General features: G+C 36.8%; 1 protein-coding gene and 2 long non-coding RNA genes across 4 annotated transcripts; 2 read left to right on the top strand and 1 right to left on the bottom strand.

Moving 5' to 3' along the window:
* The first annotated feature begins 656 nt into the window (after positions 1-656).
* On the top strand, positions 657-1,949 carry LOC136814305 (uncharacterized). Its single transcript, XR_010847616.1, has 2 exons — positions 657-1,320; positions 1,553-1,949. It is a non-coding gene; the product is annotated as an uncharacterized lncRNA (long non-coding RNA).
* On the bottom strand, positions 1,647-3,894 carry LOC136814304 (uncharacterized). The gene is made up of 3 exons (XR_010847615.1): positions 3,752-3,894; positions 2,329-2,364; positions 1,647-1,982 (listed from the first exon to the last, which is right to left on the bottom strand). It is a non-coding gene; the product is annotated as an uncharacterized lncRNA (long non-coding RNA).
* A 6,056-nt stretch (positions 3,895-9,950) lies between these two features.
* LOC136814306 (protein MEMO1-like) lies at positions 9,951-21,069 on the top strand. Of its 2 annotated transcripts, XM_067070831.1 has the most exons (8): positions 9,951-10,045; positions 10,541-10,622; positions 10,861-10,929; positions 11,373-11,485; positions 12,921-13,032; positions 13,996-14,215; positions 19,438-19,542; positions 19,801-21,069. In XM_067070831.1, the coding sequence occupies exons 1-8, from the start codon at positions 9,994-9,996 to the stop codon at positions 19,924-19,926; spliced, it is 879 nt and encodes a 292-aa protein (XP_066926932.1). In that variant the 5' UTR covers positions 9,951-9,993; the 3' UTR covers positions 19,927-21,069. The 2 variants fall into 2 exon arrangements, with proteins under 2 accessions (XP_066926932.1, XP_066926933.1); XM_067070832.1 differs by lacking the exons at positions 19,438-19,542; positions 19,801-21,069 and adding an exon at positions 14,753-18,895.
* Positions 21,070-21,080: the final 11 nt, after the last annotated feature.

Below are 21,080 nucleotides of genomic sequence, written 5' to 3' on the forward strand. Positions count from 1 at the left end.
CTGGCCTGTTATTTTCACTTACTGTTAAATCTCTATGACAACAAATTTGTTTTGATAACTCCACCAAGTTTATCAATCATACTTTCTGTCATAAGATGTCACGATAACTTTCCCTGATAGCGCGCCCTTTTTAACTGTTTTTGTTTAAATCCAAAATGAATTGGACGCCGATTGGAGAATTAGAGAATGCCCGCCGCCTGACCACCCATCACTCGATGGGACTAACAAATAACGAGTGTGTAACTTGCCGCGCAAGTGACATCAAATGCTCCATCGTTTTGCCACTAATTTGGTCTTCTTCGTTCCAGACATTCGCGCGTGTTTTCCACTACAGATTTTTTTTCATATTTCAATTTAAAAGCCTACTCTATGCAAAAGGAAATCATGTATTTTTTAATACGCCATTCATTAACTCAAATCAAATGACTTTGGAGGTTCGGTGGAATGGTGGCCAAATTGCTGTCCCATGTTTTGTCAGATAGTCCTAAGTTATAGCAGTTGACGGTATCTCCTGTACTAGGTAACTCCCCCATTAAATTCCCACTTTCTTCAGAAAATTGAAGATGAGAAAAAAACCCAAAACCTTAGGATCACGGCGTTTTGAAACAAATAAAAGGGGAAGTCGTCAGTAGTCTGGAATAAAAGTTTGTGTTTTACAACCCTTATAGCATAATTCTGAACAAGCAAAAAGGGACCCTTAAAAGCGGTGCATTCTTTCTGTTATAAATTATCTTTACGCAAATTTGATTGGTCCTTTTTGTTTCTAATTATGTCAAAATGCCGCCAAAATTGAAAATGAACATATTAATATTATCTCAGTGAAAAACTCTTATTCAACACTCTAAATTTTTTGTTTTCGGACAAAATTGACGTCGGAAAAAAGACGAGGGTTCTTTTTGCTACCGCCCGACGCCCCCCCTGTAGTTGGGTGTGCGGCATTTTTGACGAAATACTCTAATTACTCTCTCTAGGCCAGTCTCCACTTCTGCGCGCTGCGATCGCATATTTTTTGGCTTTAATCCTTTTGGCTTGGAAAAAAGATTACGTCATAAAAATGTAACGCACACTCGAAAAAGTGCGATCGAGAAACGCATGCAAGTGGAGACCGGAAAAAAGACGAGGGTACACCTTTCTCGTCAAACCAATTCTTTGGTGGGTCAAACAATGTGAGTTCCGGTTCTCGGGCTTTGATGTTCTTGGGAGAAGTTATCGGATTAACGCTTTTCTTTTCTTTTTATTTATGGGTGATAAACGACGAAACGACGGAGACAAATAGAGATGTTTCATCAATGAGTCATTATCAACGCAAACTTCACCAAGGTAGGCTTTCAAAGTGCCCAGTAGAAAACTATTCTGCTCTGGGGTATTAAAGTTATCTAGGTAGGTTTTCCCACTTTTACCTACCTGAAAATCGTGTGTCTTTAAATTTTTAAGTATTGTTCAATTTGTCTGAGCTGAGTGAGTAACTTTGTCAACTGGACGCTATATATTACCTGGGTTTTCGTTTTGTAACGATACACTATATGCCGAATTTTTTGTTCTATATATTTAGTGTACCACCACCATTCTTGTACAAGTAACCATTGCGTACATACAAAATGTTTGGATGGCTGGGGACAACGTGCGTGTTGCTCAAAAGAAGAAACTGGAACAACCTTTTTTTATTGATTAACAATAATTTAGACCATGTTCAAACCAGTTCAGACGTTACAGTTTCATGTCATATCTTTCATATTGGTTTCGAAACGTTTCAGAGCAAGAAAACGGAGCAGTTGCGTTCCGATGAAAATAGTGGAACAAAACCGTTTCGATCTATTTTGCTTTGTATGTAACGTCTTCAAATTTTGGCGTTCACACGGAACCGTAACGCCTGAACATGGTCTTACAAACAATCTTTGAAATACATAAAATATGTAAAATTATAAATCATAAGGCCATTTGATCATCAATAGATCCAACAATGCATTTCCTCTGTTTTCTTCCTGAAGGAGATAGAAAGTAGAAAGATTAACTAATAGACTACCGTCCTCTATTTTAAATCTCTTGTCTATCCACAGCTTTAGTATCCATTATGTCTGAGATTATAAAAGCCCGAGAAAATATTTTCAAAAGTATCCTTAGATTAACCAATTTGAGAAAAAATCATTCCTCTCTCCACGCACCTACGTACGTCGTTAATGCGGAATCACGTATCTACACAGACCATTTAGAACGCCATAGAAATTACGTCATCATGAAACTAAATATCAGATGAGATTGAGCCATTTATATTATGATATCGGCTAATTACAGTTCACCACACTAAAATGTAAATATCTAATTGATTACCTGTTTCGCTATTTGATTCATTCTCTGTTTGCGACTCTAAATAAAAAGAATGATGATAGATATTTAGTTGACATGAGAGGTTGGCTCCCGAGGGTAAAGGGTTAATGTCAGGTAAATGGCGTTTCTATCGATCAGTAACGTAAAAAAACCTAGGATACACGGGACGAGGTTGCGCCCAAACTCGTTCCCAGAGTCACATTCATTCGCACTATTTAACTTTACTGATGGACGCGATACATACAATTGCTTCATGGATAAGAGAGAGCTCTATAATCAACCCAACTTCTAAAAAACCCCAGATAGTTCCGATCGCTGATCCGATTTACGCCGGCCTTTTTACGCCAGCAGTGACGAAAAAATAGCGCCTATAAGGGCCGATGAGGTACATATAATTTGACTGACGCCCACCACGGCATCAGCGAAGATGGCGGTAAACAGTATCGGGCGCTAAAGCCGCCAAATGTAAATCAGGCGGTGTCGGGTGTTGATCGTCGGGTGTTCTCACTAAGTTAAAAATTTAAGCACCCGACTGTCGGGTGCACTAATTGTCGGGTGTTTTCGCAAATTTAGAAATTTCAGCACCCGACAAAACACCCGACAGCACCCGACTGTCGGGTGCACCGGCAGGGTCGTGTGAAATCATATGCTTTCAGTGGAGTTTGTGGACGAAATCAGAAAGAAATTGGCTGAAAGGATTTTCGTCTCAATACTTGTTTTTTTATCGGTATATGTAGTTGGACCCCCCCCCACCCCCTTATAGGCCCAGCCAATGCCGATAAAAAATAGACCTTTTTTCAAAGAGGCCACCCTGTTGAATAATTTATGTAGTCCAGCAGAAAAACAATGATAAAACCATGCATAATGTATACAATATATATGATACAGTAATTATGCATGGCTCTAACATTGTTTTTATGGCTGGAATACAAAATTATTCAACAGGAAGTCCTCTTTGAAAAAAGGTCTATTCGAAAGTTTTTTGTCGAAGATCCCTAAGAGCGGACCTTATTCAAAGAAGTGCTTAGCTATCAAAATCTTTTTCTGACATTTTTCCAACTTGTCCGACTCGGGATTTATGTTTTGAAGGTGAGTCGGTCGGGCGACGCGAACGGAACATATTTTAGATTGCCGCCTCTCAGATCAGTAGAGAAAAGGAGCGAGACCACTTTTATTTTTGTTGCAAATTTCAATATAAACTTCTCACAAGGAGTACATGTGTTGTGTCAACTTGTCAGCATTGTATTGCTGCAAAGGGAAAGATAAGAGAATTTCAAATCCTTATTTAAGAGTTTAAGTCTAGATAGGAAAAAGTGTGAAAATTAAGATGTAGTGTTGTGTGCCACACAGTGTGGTGTAATAAATTAAATGCAAATAGATTATGACAGAGGAATGATTAACTCAAATTTTGAGCTATTATTCTTACGTTCTTTAATTGTCTCGCGTTCAAACATAGTCAAAATCCAGCCCAAAACTCATTTCTTTTATTTTGTCTTTTAAAACTGTTAAATTTTTGTCTCACTTTCGCCTTGAAAACTGGTGAAAACGAAAGTGAATTCTGCCATTTTTAAAAGCACATTTTTGAGGTCATGCGCATGCGTGGAGTCAAAGACATTTCCTGGAAGCCGAAGAGCCAGAGTCCAGAGTCCCAGGCTTCTTCTTATACGGCCCTTGGGAGGCGATTGGTGCCAGTGCAGGACCAAAGACAAAAAATAAGCAAATAGGAAACCAAACACCAAAAGGGAAGAGATTTACTAAATGCTAAAGAAACCATCTGTTATCATCGTTTTTCCTTCTTCTTTTGGTCCTGAATTCTTTATACAGGATGGGTGAGAGTTGATCTTGCTTTTTCTGTCTTCAAGTTTTGGTTTGCATTTATAACAGATTAAAATAAGGTGTAGCTAGCCTACTATAACTAGGTCTAGGAATGGAGACAAAATGCCCCCACTTTTGCCCCTAACTTTGTCTCTTTTAGCTCGCTAGCTAGCTAGCACCTTTGTTTTTATAGCCCGAAATCAAAAGTGAGACTAAGCGAAAACAAACTAGAACAAATGAGAATCGGTCTATGAAATTTCTTTGTAGTCGTTTCAGAGGATAACGTGGACCGTCTTTCTGAAAACAATTCCTGCCCAGGGACAAATTTCCTGCTGAGAATAGCATATAGAACAGTATAGAATCATCACAGCTTTGTGAAATTCCACAACTTTGGAAGATATTCAAAATGAACCAACAATGGTGACATTTTATTTTTGTGACTATATATATTTCGATGTTACGATCATCCTCAGGTCTAAAATCCACAACTTTGGTTTTGTGTTGTCTAACTGTCAAATACCAAGAGCAGCCGCTGGCAGATTTTTCTTAAATAACTGTTCTTTTTTTCCAGGAGAGTAAATTTTATGGATAAATCTAGGAGAGACTTTCCTAAAAAACACCCAGGTAAATCCAGGGGTCTCCTTAAAGACATCTGTTCTTAAAATCCAGGAGCACATTTTAAGGAAAAAAAACATACAATTTTCCAGCGGACAATCTGTTAAAAAAATCCAGGAGCTACATTGTGAAAAACACAACCAGATACCAGATTTTTTTCCAGACAGCTTCATAATTTTCTTAAAACGGCTCAATTTCTAGGAGCATTTTAACTTTCTTAGAGAATAGCTGTTATATTTTTCCAAGAGCATAATACCTCTAGAGAACAGATGATATAATCCAGGAGAGCCCAGGATACAGAACAGATAGTTTTTTCTAGGAGAAAGGGACCTCAAGAACAGATATTTCATACTTCCTAGCCGGTGGCTGCTCTTGAAATACCAAATCTTCGTCAAATTTCACAGCTTTTCCATTGTGTTTGTGTGGGAACAACCCAAAAAACAAAAGTAAACTTGTTACCACCTAGGGGTGGCCATCAGAAAATTGTTCTGTTTGTGGGTTTGTGTCACAGTTGTTGTTAAAAATACATGTGGGCAGGGGGAGGCGCTCGGCAACATTTCTGGGTTTTTAAAAATTGCATCAGAAAGCCAATCTCCGCCAATCTCTTCTTCTATAATGCTAATGGGCTGGATCTGTTGTGTTCTTGTGAAGTATAGCTAAAAAATAACACTGTTCTCCAAGCGAAAGCATCCACTGAAAGGGGACTTCAAAATATTTGTTCTGAAGGCACGTTCCAGCTGGATATGGCGGTCTGTTCTTAGCTCTTTTTATCCAAAGTGATCGCTTATTGTTAAAAGCTTTTCAATGCAAGAGGGTAATCCAACTGGCTTGAAATTAAACATTTAAAAGGATATGTAAGAAAAGGAGGGAAAACAGAAAACAAAAGAATTTATTTTCAATGATAAGAAAGAGTGAAAATAACGAAACAACAATTTTAAGTCATTTTATTTATCTCTCTTTTGTTTCTTTTAACAAGTTAAAAACTTTCCTAATCTAACAAAATAGGCGCATTAGATGTCTTCGGGATAACAGACAGTTAGCCACACTAGCGTCCCGCCAAAATACGTATCAAAGATTAATGCTGCGAAAGCGCTATATCGTTTGCTTGACTCTCAAGCAAAAAAATACACCGCATAACTTCTAAAGGGATTCATGAAAAAATAACCCGGCGCTTTTTAATGAAATTAACATTTTCAAAAATTTGGGAAATTGCCTAAAATTTGAGCCATAGATGAAAAAATTAGAGCCAAGCCAACCTTGAAAACTAATTTGAAGATCAACTTCCCAAGAAAAAGATCTACGGGGGAGGCGGAACCCACCTAGATCAGCGCACTGCCGGATAGGCTATCTCCCGGAAATTTTGCCGGACCTCAAACAATGACCCATTTACATGTGCGTAATTGTTTTTACTTTAGCATATAAACAAGGCCTTAAAAATCGAAGCGCTGTCTCGGGAATTGAATGACAAATTTTGGTTGGTTGATTTTGGCTGCTGCACGTTTTATTTTGTTTCCAACTTTCAAGTTTTAATTAATATTGTCTTGCGAACTTGATTCAGGTAACTCTCATCCTTGTTGTTGAAATGTATCCTGTAGATGACTGATGTTGTTTTTTCTGAAAGCTAGATTTCCTAGTGTGACTAACTGACAGATGGGTTTTCTGGTTTACTCGGACGCTTTGTTTTGGCAGCAGCATTTGCAAACAGTGTTCTGATGTCGCCATCTCGTCGAGGTCTTTTTGGTTGACCAGCAGCTAAATCTTTACTCTTCTTTTTCCTTTTTGAGAGGGAAATTTCAATGACAGGTCCTTTGACCAAATATGACCCGATGATTACCTCTTCTTTTGGTTCAGCGTACAGTGTTATACAAGTTCTGTATATCTATCCAACAATAAATGATTTCTCACAGTTTCAGGCATCTAACTGTTACTTTGCACGCGATCTCAAGTCCACCTTGGACTAAAGGAGAACGTCTATAGTTTTTTCTTGTAAGAGTAGCTTTGATCAACACATTATCACACATAATTCTACAGAATACGTAGATGGTGTAAATTTAAAATTTCTACAGATGTCTGTAGATTTACGGGTAGAATTATTATTCTACAAAATATGTAGATTTATATTTCTACAGACATCTGTAGAATTACGGCAAATTAGTAGATTGCTACACAACAGAGTCTATATTGTATAGAAGGGTATATAGGGTAGAATTATTATTCTACAAAATATGTAGATTTCATATTTCTACAGACATCTGTAGAATTACGGCAATTTAATAGATTGCTACACAACAGAGTCTATATTGTATACACCACAATAAGTAATTTAGCGCTGATAAGTAAGGGCGAAGAATAACGGTCGGGGTTGTGGATGGCGCAATACCGGATAAATAGCGATCTAGACAGTTAGCCTTACTCGTCAGTTAAACTGTTTACTCGTCACTACAAAAGTTCTTGGGTCAGGGGTTTGGAGCTCGAGTCTCGAGCGCGCACAAAGTGAAATCGTTCTAGAATATCTACAAAATCAGTTGAATTCTACATTCTACTTTATATGTCGATATTAACGAGTTCCGTAATTCTACAGACGTCCGTAGAATTAAGAAAATTTATACATCTACTTATTTTGTAGATTTTCTTGTGAGACTGGCCTGCTTTGATTGATGCTCCACAATCAAGTAAAAATTTGCTGACTCTGGATATTTCTCGTGGTAAATGTCCGGCGATTTCACCGCTTTCGCCCACTGTTTTGATAGCGAACACATCAAAAATATTTCCAATCTCGTGCAAGCATTGCAAAACTTCTTCTTCTTGAGGGTTCCATGTTTGTCTGTAGAAATGGAACCCTTGTACTGCAGCTGTCTATTATTATCATGGAATTTATTTTCTTTGTTCAGTTACTACGTTCATATTTTGTTTGTATTCCCTTTGTATTTCAAAAACAGTTTTGACATGAGAAACTGAAACTAATTCATTTTCAATTTAATCTTTTTATCCCGAATTTCTCTTCCGCTTTTTTCCCAAATAGGCTGTGAAAATTTAGCTCCGCACCATGGAAGTTCAAATTCAACTTTTGATAGTTGTAATACATATCTCCTCGCCCTATTCCAAAACACCCTCTTAATTCTTAATTTTCCTTAATTTTCCTGGAAAAATTTTATTTAAATGTTTTGACCCTTTTCGAAACTTAATTTGTACCTAATCCGCAAAATTAAATCCCCGCGAAAAATCAGGAAATCCCTCATCCGCGAAAATTAATCCCCGCGAAAATTTATCCCATTAAAGTAGTTGTTTGGGAGAATGTGACAGTCTATTGAATAACAAATTACTGCAGCTAGTAAAACAGGATTGATTATCTTGTCCCTAGGTAACAGCTGTGTTGTAAAAAACAAATCAATTATATGACGTTATCATTTACAGAATTTCTGCTGGAGTAATTAGTTATTCAAAAGTCCGTTGCGTTCTCCCGCAAACAATATTCTGTTCCTACCTTAATCCAGATGCTTAATCGAACATTAATCGAATGTTCAATTGTGATAAAAGTAATTACTTATCAACTTTATCAGTGATCGAATACTCACTCGACTCCAAATTATTGCATTCTTCAAGCATTTTCAATTTGTTCATCATTTCGATTACTTTTCGATTACTTTCGATAGGAGGGGGTTGTATTGTATCCGATAAGGTACCTAAATTACATGTATATAGCACTGTCTGTGCAAGCCTTCCTTAGCTGGAATTGGCAATCCTAGTGAATCTCTGCTTTAAAGTTGGGGACATAGAATCAGATACACACTTTCGAACTTCTTGTTTTTAGATTTGATTCGATATATTCGGGTGTAATGATTTTTGACCTCCCCATTTGTATGAACAATAAATGAACTTCTAGGTAGATTGAGTTAATTTTCTCAAAAGCCATAATATCCCTTCCAAATTTAATCACAGTACAGTCTTCAAAATGCTTAAAATCAAATCATATAATATTTTCTCTTTGCCCAGCGGAGGTTAGGCTGTGGGTACGCTATCAGATACAATATACTCGCCCCTCCCTTTCAATCATATTGAATATCTTTGATTGTATCGAATATATATGTTTTCTGTTCAATAGCAGCACAACGAAATCTAAAACTGAGCTCAACCAATAACTCTAGCTAGCTCTAAAAAAAAGTTTAATTGTTAATCGATATAAGTAGTCGTTCAATTACTTCGATCATTATCGATTACTTTGATACTTTAATGGGATAAATTTTCGTGGGGGTTAAATTTCGCGGTTGAGCTCATCCGCGAAATTTTAAGATTTCGCGGGGATTAATTTTCGCGGATGAGGGATTTCCTGATTTTTCGCGGGGATTTAATTTCGCGAATTGGGGTACAAATGAAATTTTTTGAAAAGGGTCAAAACATTGAAATAAAATTTTTCCAGGAAAATTAAGATTTTTTTTTTCAAGTAATAAGAGGGTGTTTTGGAATAGGGCGAGGAGATGTATTACAACTATCAAAAGTTGAATTTGAACTTCCATGGTGCAGAGCTAATTTTTCACAGCCTATTTGGGAAAAAAGCGGAAGAGAAATTCGGGATAAGAAAATTAAATTGAAAATTAATTAGTTTTAGTTTCTCATGTCAATTTAATTTCAAGCCAGTTGGATTACCCTCTTGCATTGAAAAGCTTTTAACAATACCTCTTCCAAGTTTGTAAATTTGTGAAGAAAATTTTGAGGAAAACGATTTTTTGCTAACAAGCATATCGAGGATTTGACCTTTTTCAAGGGTTGCGTGCCCTCATGTAGAAAAAAAAAACGATAAAAATAGAAATTTCGCGGATTGCAAAAAAAATTCAAATTTTTCGCGGAAACTAATTTTCGCGGATGGGCCTTTTTCAAATTTCTATTGGGACTTATTTTTGCGGATGACACCCAAATCCGCGAAATCCGCGAAAATTAATCCCCGCGAAAATTTATCCCATTAAAGTAATCGGATTTATTGATTAGTACCGTCTGGCTTAATGATTTCTCACAATCATTTTTGACAGGAAGGCTGGGTATAATGTATCAAATATTTGTGAAAATATTTTCTGAAACTTAGCCTTGCAGAACAAATCAACGGGGGCAAAATAAGTTTAAATTAGCTCTCAATGAGAATATAACATAGAAAACATTTATTTAATTTATTTTTTTCATTGAAATACTGTTATTTCATTTATAGTTTTAACAAATAAGAATAATAAATAATTTAATATATATAACATGTCTGAAGTTAGAAGAGCATCGCATGCAGGATCGTGGTATTCATCCTCAAGTAAGTTCTTCTCCAGTAAATGATTTCATAATTTTCTGTAGATCTATTTGAAAGAGTAGTAAATCTCTTCATCTTTTTTGAAAGACTATTTTAAGGTTATTTCTCACATTGTATCTTCTCATTTCTTTCTATATGGCTGGAAATGTTCTTAGCATTATAGTTTTTGTGCTTACTACCAATTATTTTAAAATTGTTCTCAAATCCTAGCGGTCCAGGGGAGTCAAACAAAAGTTCTGTTTAGTCTGACGTATTAAAATTTGAAATATTGGCAAAATTTTCCTGTGTGAACAAATATATTTCCAGTGTAACTTTTATTTTATGCCGGAGAAATTGGATGAGGATCATGTTAATAGTGGGAGATTCTTGAAGAAACTTTTCATGCCAGAGAAAGTGTTGATATGCAGGATACAGTTTTGTGTCTCATCATTTAATGTTTTGTTTATTTCAATTATTATTATTATTTTTTTTAATGCAAACCATGCTTACTTTCTATAGAGAAAGAACTGAATTCGCAATTAGAGAATTGGCTTTCTAAAGCATCGTCAAAGAAAGTTGGAACCAGGGCACTTATTGCACCGTAAGAATTTTATTGATTTTTTTTTAAATCTTATAATTGAAATGCCAAATCAGAAAACAACAACCTTTAGGTTAAATTATGTTAATAATCTCAAACACCAAGAGGAAAAAGAAATAATCAAGAATGCACACTAAGTAAAATTACTTAAAATCCTGTATCAATTATATGGTAATTTTCTTCTTAGTTAATAAAAAAAATGATTTAAATAAAATTTAGGCCATTCATTTTCTATCCTTAGTCATGCAGGTTATAGTTATTGTGGCGCATGTGCAGCTTTCGCATACAACAGGGTTGATCCAACCAACATGTAAGTATGTTGAAGATTTTGTTTCTGAGAAAAATTCTTAAACATTATTTCTCAAACATGAAAGGTCATCTGTTCTTTTTTCCCTTTTAAAAAATGCAAGGGAATCCTCTTACATTTTCAGGAAATTTTCTACCCATGTTGAATAACAATGTTCAGTTCATTTCCTTGTTTAATTTATCTGTTTTAGGGGCTGTTCATATGGAGACAGGCTGGCTCGGCTAGGTGAGGTGGGATAGATCTTCAAATGTCACGTGATGTACTTTTAGCCATTTGATTCGTCAAAAACTGTGAGGTGACAATAAAAAATTTATCCCACCTCATTTAGCCGGGCCAGCCTGCCTCCATAGGAACAGCCCCTTAAAAAGCAGTATAAATGCTTGAGGGATTCTCACTTATCTATTGATGCAAGTAGTATGTTGATCATCAAATCACTTTTTTCTTAGAAAGAGAGTGTTTATCCTTGGTCCATCTCACCATGTTTCATTGGGTGGATGTGCATTAACACAAACCAAGACTTACTCCACACCGCTCTATGATCTGATAGTTGATCAAGAAAGTATGATTTCTTATAAGATTACTTCTCTGTACTAAACTTTTTGACGTTTTTGTAAGGCCATTGGTCAGTTGAAAAACGAAGCAATTCCATTAGTCGGTTGAAAAATGAAGCAATTTCATTGTTCGAAATTGACGTAACGGATGAAAAAAGTAGAACTTCCTTCAACTTTTTTATGTTCGCACGAATCTTTTCTTTAAAAAAAAGGTTGAGTGAAAAACTGTCGCCCATTTAGCGCAAAAGTGGATACCAGCCTTTATACTCCTATCAACTCTAAACAGTGTGATCAGTTTTTGAAGACGCTGATACAACAAAAATGCAAGGAAACTTCTTTTTGACAACGGTATTGAAAACAAGTGTAGGCGCCCTCTTGTGAAAAATGTAAGATTCCCTTGCATTGAAATGATAAACTGACGTCAATTTAATAGACCTTAGAATGCTGAAAATAGTTTACACTCCACCAGAAAAGTGCCTCTCATATGGCACAGTAGTCCATACTAGATGTCACTCACGTTTTTCTACACTATTGGGCTGTTCCATTAAAAATTGACGAACCTTTTTAAGGCAAAAAAAAATTTTTAAAAATGTAGTGATACCCTGGAAAATGGCAAAATTTGCAAAAGAAGTCTTGGAAAATTTTTTTTCATACTTTAAAAGTAAGAGTGGACGAACAGAAATGAATCTATTACCCCCTGGAAATTTTAGAATAGCTTTTACCTACTGGTACTGGAAAAATGAAGAAAAAAAAGCCTGGAAATTATTCTCCGATTATCCCCTGTAAATGTTCGTCCAACCTCCTGTATGGATATAAAATGTAATGGCCCATTAACGTCTATTCAACTTTGTGACTTTTTCAAATGTTTGGACCCCGGGTTTTTTCGGGCTTTAAGCATTAGATATTTTGACGTCACTTTTAGCTTCCGAAACACCTGCAGTAGCAAAAAAATTGAGGTTTTTAGCCCAATTATTTTCCAAAGCTGAGATATTTGACTTTGAATTTTCAAATTTTTACTTGAAAATGATAGAAATTCAACGTAAAGAATCATTTTTAGAATTCTATTTCTTAATGAGGGCAAGTTAGGGCCTTGTACAGACCATTGAATTATAGATGTTATAAGATTCCTTAAAAATGTTAGGTATTTCCATGATATCTCAAAAAAAAAGGTGTTTTTCAGTAATCATGAATTTTATCAGGCTAAATGAGGTTATTTCTATTGATTTCAAAGCCCTGAAGGGGCTAGATCTGAATGTCCTGGATGGGAAATGAAGCTACTTATATCCCTTTCTCGTGACCCGTGTGTTTTTCAAACTAAATTTGTAAATGCAGGGCAAACTTAAGGCCTCACTTTTGCTTGCCTGGGAAAGATTGAAGATTTCACTCTTTAGCCGCTTCGGGGCTTCAAACTAAATGATTCTTCTTCTTTCCTCTCCTCGCCAGTGAATGAAGAATTACACAAGACAGGGAAATTTGACAAGATGAGTATTTCGACGGATGAGGATGAACACAGCATTGAAATGCATTTACCATATATTGCCAAAGTCATGGAAAGGTATTGATTTTCCAGCATGGAACCTACACCGGGGATCATTTTCTTTCGTCAATATGTCAAACAGCTTTTTATTCCTTAGGGTTCTAAACCTTAGGATCTCTGACATCTTTTATATAAACCCCTACTGATCAGACTCAATAGGAAAAGTGGGAAATATAAATTTTTTGAAAGCTTCACAAGCTGAGGCTCGAATCTGAGAATCCTGATAAGCGCTATTCTGGCTAAAAGGTGTCATGGATGTTGTTTACTATAAACTGCTTGACCCTTTAAGTCTTTGAGGGTAACTTTAGAACGCCATGGCTTGACCCCTTCCCACATGTGTTTACCCTTTCGATTTGTATTTAGATACACATAGAATGGGCATATCCCAACCAATCAAAAAAGTCAAAGCATACCATACCATGGGCTTTTCCAGAAAAGAACTGAATATAGGGATGGAGGATATAACATTTCTTGAAAATCGCCCCTGACACTGTGACGTTTGATCTCCGGACAGCAGGTCTAACCCCTCCGAACAAGCAACAGTTGACCCCCTGGACATTCAAAACTACCCTCAAACAGAGCAAATCTACCCCCAAACAGACCAAATTTACCCCCCCCCCCCCAGACAAGGCGAATTTTGTACGCTTTTCACTATCCCCCGGACACTATATCCTCCACCCCATGTACAGACATTTTCTGGAAGAGCCTTATAAGGCTTCAAATCCTTTTAATTTAAATTTATCTGACACTGGGCTCAATCTTGCTTATCCTTGAATTCATTTTTTCTTGTTAATTTTTTTTATAAGAACATAAGCTATGAAGGCCAAAAAAAATTAAAAATTTGAAAACGTTTTTGACTATAAGACCCGAAACTTTAAGAAGACTCGAAAATTCTAAAAAAAGAGTTACTTTCTTTAAAATAATGTGTATAGACTTAACTATAAGTTTAATAGTTTCTCGAATTATTCTTTCATTTTTTAGTAAGAAAGGCCAGTTCACTGTTGTACCGGTTTTAGTTGGACACACTTCCCACGATAAAGAATTGATGTACGGCAAAATTTTTAGCAAATATTTGAAAGACCCGGAAAACCTTTTCGTAATTTCCAGTGATTTTTGTCACTGGGGAAGCCGCTTCAGATATACGTATTACGATAAAAGCAAAGGAGATATACACCAATCTATTGAAGACCTGGATAAGCAGGTATTGTTCATGATAATTTAAACGCACATGAGACAATTTCTAAACGGCTGAATATAGCATCTATAAAAAAGCCAATAGTACATTTTATACTTAATAGCTGCAGTTAAGCTAGAATCCGAGAACGTCTGTCTGTATGTGCGTCTGTCTGTCTATCTTCCGTGTTTGAGTCCAATATACTTTATTTAGATTATTGACTATTTGCATAGAGCTCTTTTTGGACCTACCCCGGTGGGGTAGAGGTCCGCAAAATGTCAATACCTAAATTGTGACGAAGCCCGATTTTCGAAAAGAATTTATTTCCGGCCGAAAATGCCGGAAATATGCCGGAAAAACTGTTTTTTTGGCATTTTCTCGAGATTTTATCATTAGTTTTTAATGATTTTTTGCTCAAAGATGTGTATTAACAATGCCCAAAACATGACCGAGTCCGATTTTTGAGAAAATTTTTTTTCCGAAAATGCCGGAAATATGCTTGAAAAACCGGTTTTTTGACTTTTTCTCGAATTTTCATTTTTAGTTTTTTCTGATTTTTTGCAGAAAGATGCGTATTCGCAATCAACTGGAACAAATATATCCATCAATAATCAATCGCGAACCAGAACTTTCAATAAATCAAAATCATCATAACTATTTAGATACCATTCTCATCAATATAAACCAAAACATATCTCGCCATGTAATCAACATATCAAAATACCAATATCGAATAACATTTAACAACATCCTCTCATGGAGGACGTAGCCTTCCAGAAACAAGAACTTGATTTAATTTGCTGAAAGACGCTCCCCGTTTCGTAAGGGAGTCAGCTAATTGCTTCGAAGCTTCGATCCACTTGATTGACATTTTATTATCGTGTATCATTTCATAAATGACACCCATTTCAATGCGTAGCCTTTCTCCGATACCATAGTTGTTGAGTGAACATTTTGTACCAGAGATTTGTTGTCAACAAATGACATTATGGGGATTCGATTCTGGTGATCAGATTTTCCGTAAATCAATTCTGTTAGAAGACATCCGATAACGAAAACACCTTCACAACCATCAGCAAGTGACAATGTTTCTGCAGCAAGGACGGCCAGGAAATGGGACAGCGCTTATCTCCTTTGCCGAAGGGAAAAACAACTCGACCACCAGTACTGGAAGTTCCGTCAGGAAGATTGGCGAACGATGCATCATTGAATAACATTAGCTTAAGATTACTCAGTTCTCCAAGACGTGGGAACATGATTTGTAACGCTTCAGATTTCAACTTTCTGATGACTTTATTCGCTTGCAGTAAATGATCTACTGTGGCTCGATTGGTTATCATACTCAGTTCAAGAACGCCATATGAAAGATCTGGTCGTGTCTGTGTTGCGACCCAATTCAATTGACCGATTGCTGTTCTCAAAAGTTTTTCCTCTTTGGATGTCACTTTATCGTTCTTTCGTAACTTTCTCGACGGCGTGATTGGAATCTCCTTGATTGACTTTACGTAGATCAATTGTAATAAAGTTGTTTGATTTTGGTTGGTCGAAACTTCCAATCCGATGTATTTGAAAATATCAGTTTCCTTAGAACCAACTTTGTAAACTTCACACACCTTTTTCACAACAGTCTTTAAGAAGGTCTGTGAACCAGCATACAAAAAGTCATCAACATGTAGGATAAACATTCCTGCAAGCTGGTTAGATGAATCACGCCACATGAACAGTGCTTTGTCGATGGTCGATTGTACGCATCCAAGTTTTAGTAGTGTTTCTCGAATCGTAAAATACCAATTACGGGATGCCTCGTTGAGCCCATACACTACTTTTCGTAGCTTCCAAACTAGGTTCTCGGCTACTTTTGCTTCAGTGGACGGTTTGACATAGATTTCACGATGAATGTCTTCTCCTTGTTAAAACGCTGACTTAAATCAATCATTTCGATAGGCCATTGCTTTGTAGAGGCAATAGCAAAACGAAGAGAGTCCTTGGATATTGTGGGAGAGTCACTTGGTATATCTGATGTCTCTTCAAATCCTCTCACTACAAGTCGAGCTTTAACTGTAAGGTTAGGTTTGGGTTGTTTCTCAGTCACTACCCATCTTGTTGAAATCAAGGGTTGGTTTTCGGATTCAACCGGTTCATATACGTCAAATGACTTCCAATTGAGAAGCTCTTTTTCTTTAGCTTCTTTGACAAGTTCTCTTTCTTGGTCATTTGTGGGACGAAATATAGCATTGAAATTGACACTTTCACTGGTATTTTCCCATTCAATTGCTGAAAAGTCAAGACATAAATGTTCACCATTTTCTACATTTTCGACATTGAACCACGATGCAAACTTTCCTGTCGCTTTACCTCCTCTGCTGATGATACGGGCAGTTTCCCATTCAGAGTTATTTTGTTTAATACGCACAATGTCATGTAGTCTAGGAAAAAGTTGTCTTTCTGATACAGCTGCAGGCATTGGTGGTGGTACTACAGGTGTTTGATCCGAGGTCGGTGGTGTAGGAGCATCATCTTCATAATGAATTGTCACTGGGCTGTCAATCGGTTCTGTAGATCCGGTATCGATGATTTCCGATTTGTCACATGCTGTTGGGACTGTAACTTTGGAGTTAATACGTTTGGTTGGATTACTGTTTGGAGTTGGGTTGAATTTTTCTCCGACTTTGAGGATTCGACAACTGGGAACTCTTACATAAACACTTCCATGGCGGACAAAGATATCTTTCCGTCCTCACCAATAACTTTTCCAGGACCTTTCCATTTGTTGCTAGACTCTCGTTTGTAGTATACAGCATCACCGGATTCGAAAATTTCGCAATGCACGCCTGATTCGCTCTGATGATTCAGCTTGTATAAATGCACGTCTCCCTGAGTGTAGACTGTTAAGATGTTGATAGAAACGTTCAGATGTTGTTGTACCCTCTAAAGCTGGTGGCTTATCGACGATCACGGATAGAAGATTAGGATTTTGTCCAAACAAAAGCTGATAGGAACTGTAGCCGGAGTTCATTTGTAAACAGTTTTTTGCATGAATTGCCCATACTAGGGCAACATCGGGTTTCATTTTTGGGTTTTCTTCCAGGACTTTTTGCAAACATTCATCAACAACGGCATGGTTACGTTCACATAATCCATTTTGCCATGGACTTTCTGCTGCAGTGTTTCTGATTTTGATATGAAATTAAACGAAGAATGTATTTACCGTCTTCCCACTTCTTGAGATCCATCACTACGACTTCATTGAAGGTGGTGGCTAATGGTAAACTGACAACTGGCCTTGCAGGAGTTTTTTTAAATTTACGACAAATTTGACAATCAGCTGAAATAGCATCAATCACTTTGGAGCAAACTGGCGACAGAACTCCTGCATCTCGTAATAAACCTTTTAAGCGTTTCGGGGACGGATGAGCAAACTGCTTATGAAGTTTTGTGACAACTGCGGAAATTTCCTGATCACTTTCGACACCGGTAAAGCAACATTCTATGTCAATAGATGTGTCTCTCAAAGGGATGCAATAATGGCCTGCTGATGTACTTTGTAGGTTAACAGCATTTCCGTAAATTTCAGCTTTATCGTTCACCAAATCAAGTTTCATTCCTGCTTTTTTCATTGCATTTTTACTTAAAAGCATCGGAATATCACTATCAGTAATATCTGTTTCAATGGTGCATTTTTGTCCAGCAAGGTAGCAGGGCAACAATGCTTTACCTTTTGATTTGAGTCGTTCACCACCTCCAAACTTGTAAATAGTATCACTATCTTTGTAAATAATCTCACTTTTTTCACTGTCACTTAGTGAGTCAATAAAACACTCCATCCAATCTTGTCCAGAAGCTGTTGACGAGCATCCACTGTCGAACACGGCAGCATTGGTAGATTCTGTTAACAACACTGTCATTTCATCATCATTTTGGCCCGTAAACAGAGCAAATTGTTCAGTCTCATGTAGAATGAATGTTCAAGATTTTCATAAGCATGAGGGCAATCTTTCACGAAATGTAATGTTGAATCGCATGCCATACAGCGGAGTATGTTTCCATCACCATCCAATGGGTTCGTTTTGCGACTGATGGATTGACCTCTTCCTCTATTGAACGGTCTTTTTTGGTAGTTGGTGAAACGTCCTCTGCCTCGTCCTCTGCCACGACCGCGATTTGGAAATTTCTGTTTGAAAGTGATGTTAGCTTCCTCCTGGTTCGATTCATGGATATCCAATTTGATGCTTTTAAATGGTTCGGTTGCGATGGGTTTTGCTTGTTGTCCAAAGAAATTTTTCAATGAGTTTTTCATTTGTTTATATAACGTGGTGTGTTCATTATAATTAACTCCTGTCAGAACCATAAGACGATCATTATTTAGCAACCCTGAGTTCTCAAGTAGTTTAAATGCTAGGACGCTTTCCGGCAACTCCATTTTGAATTTTTTTGTTTTATTGTAACGCTTCTCGAATTCAAGTATGTACGTATCCATTGTTTCACCTTCAACTTTCTTATATCGATCGAAATTGACGTAATATTCGTACACTTCCGCCAACTCATCTTTTTTAAACACTGTATCAAAGAACGCTATCAAAGTTTCTACGCCATCGTCTTTTTTCAGATCATCAAGATCATCTTCATTGAATACTTTGTCTCTAATTTGGGATTTGTCATCCTCTGGTAGAGACAAAGCTACCGCTAATCCTTGCTTCTTCTTGGCAAGGTTTGTGACATAAGTCCAAGCACGCAATTCTTCTACGTATCTCGTATAAGGTTTGTCATCTCCAAAGGCTGGGGGCTTTTGAAAACTTTCTGATGATGCCATTTTGAACCACTTCTGCTACCATGAAAAGTCAATAAAGCTGAATAATATAAAAGCCCCACAGCCACACCAAATGCTAATATTTTAAAAATATATACTAGCCTATAACGATCAGAAGAATATGAACGTTAACATTTTTTCCTTATATTTCTATGTTTTTCACACAAAAACATTATTGATAACAATGCTCACCATTAAGCATGATTCAATTAATAATCAATAAAACTGATTTTTGCGACCAGAACTTCCTATTTATTTTTTCCCTACAACCCTTCCCTCTCCCCCCATCAACTAGTCAGAAAATCTGCCGTATACTATCTTCGCTTTCTAATTTGAATGATGACGCTACTTTTTCCACCATCAGATTATCAAAGGCAAAGGTGTTGTGTATTTTCGCTAAACGCTATATCTTCTGACATAGGTCTTCTTTTTTCTTTTGAAGGGTATGAAGATTATCGAGCGACTACATACATCAGAGTATTATCAATATCTTGAAAGGTATTCAAACACGATATGTGGAAGAAAACCTATCGGAATTTTCTTGAATGTAAGTGTGTTAAAATATTTTGTGCATGAACAGCGTGCTGGGTCCGGAAAAAAACAACTGAAGAATGAGAAATTAAAATGATCTTACTTTTTTGTTTATCCAGCTTTGCCAGCATAGAAGCAAGCTTTCTTATTATTATATCATAAAAAAGAATCCAATCATTAGGTTTACCATTGCTGCAAAATTTTATTATGTTTTGTCTGTTACATAGATAACCAGTTCAATTGAACCATAGCTTTTTTTGTTTTTCAATTTCAGGCCGTGGACCAGTTAAAAACAGATGGTACAATATTCGAGTTCCACCAATACGCACAAAGTAGTAAAGTCAAACGGATGAATGATAGTTCGGTTAGTTATGCGGCTGGTACCCTGGTCTCGTTGTAACACTCTCTTGGGACACAGTTTCATTGCTCGAAAACTGTATTGCTTACCAGATATTATGTTTACTTTGCTTGAGACAGTACCTGACTGGATGATTTCAATTTTCATATTGCCTGAACAATTCGTCATCTACAAAAAGAAGGAATTGCAAGTTGAAATTTTTATGTTGTTAATGTTATCATCAATCGACTACTGCTTACCGACATCTAGAGACTTAGACTATCTTACGCGTTCTCTGTTCTTGAGGATATGGATTTCCTATCAACATTTCATTAAAGGTTTTATTTTTAAAAAAGTGTTCCCGTTTCATATCAGACACATTTTATATCAGGACAGTCTCTGCACTTTGTTATATTATGGCTTATACAAGCAAAAAACATCCTTCTTTCCTCTTTCTGACCAATCTTGATCCACATCCGTGTCAATCCAATGTGAAAAAGCTTGTGAAATAAAATTTATGAGTAAGCAAACGATTGTAATTCTTATTTAAAAACAAAACCTTTAAAACATGAAGAATGCGAACATTTTAGATGCACTGACCTTCATAAACCCTAGACTAAGGTGTATCCCACATCTTTGATCGAAGTCTTTTTGAAAGTGGTACCCGCAAAGAAGCCATTGTAATGTTAAAATTTTGCCTAACGACAAACGGTGCAACACCACTAGTGTGCAAGCGAAAGTAGATCTAGCGCTATCGTATACGATGCTATCGTCCGTTTAAAGGGTCAATGAAAGTATATATGCGCAGAGTCAGGGCGTCAGGGTGGTTCACGGGAAAAATAGTGGCGGTAGAGTTTTGGAACCTCCGCCACTGTTTACTTCGCCTCGAACTGAACTCCATTTTCAAATTTATCCCGCGTCCTGAATTATTCGGTATTCTCTTTTTTAGTGATAATGTGTAGACGATAGGATCATCTAGCGCTATCGATGCGGGTACCACTTTCAGAAAAAACTATTTTTTGGATTGAGACTACTGCCTCCAGGGTCTATACAAAGATCAGCGTTGGATGCCATGTCCTATTTAAAGACCTTTTTCTATTGAAAACAGCTTTAACCGACCTAACCCGATGACCTACTTATGTTTAACTATCCAAGGTACATAATCATTCTCGGCTATTTCTCCTTCCCCGAATGAACAAACAATAAATCACAATAAT

Source organism: Clytia hemisphaerica, unplaced genomic scaffold (assembly GCF_902728285.1).
Source record: "Clytia hemisphaerica strain Z4C2 unplaced genomic scaffold, Clytia hemisphaerica genome assembly, whole genome shotgun sequence".
NCBI classification, from domain to species: Eukaryota; Metazoa; Cnidaria; class Hydrozoa; order Leptothecata; family Clytiidae; genus Clytia; species Clytia hemisphaerica.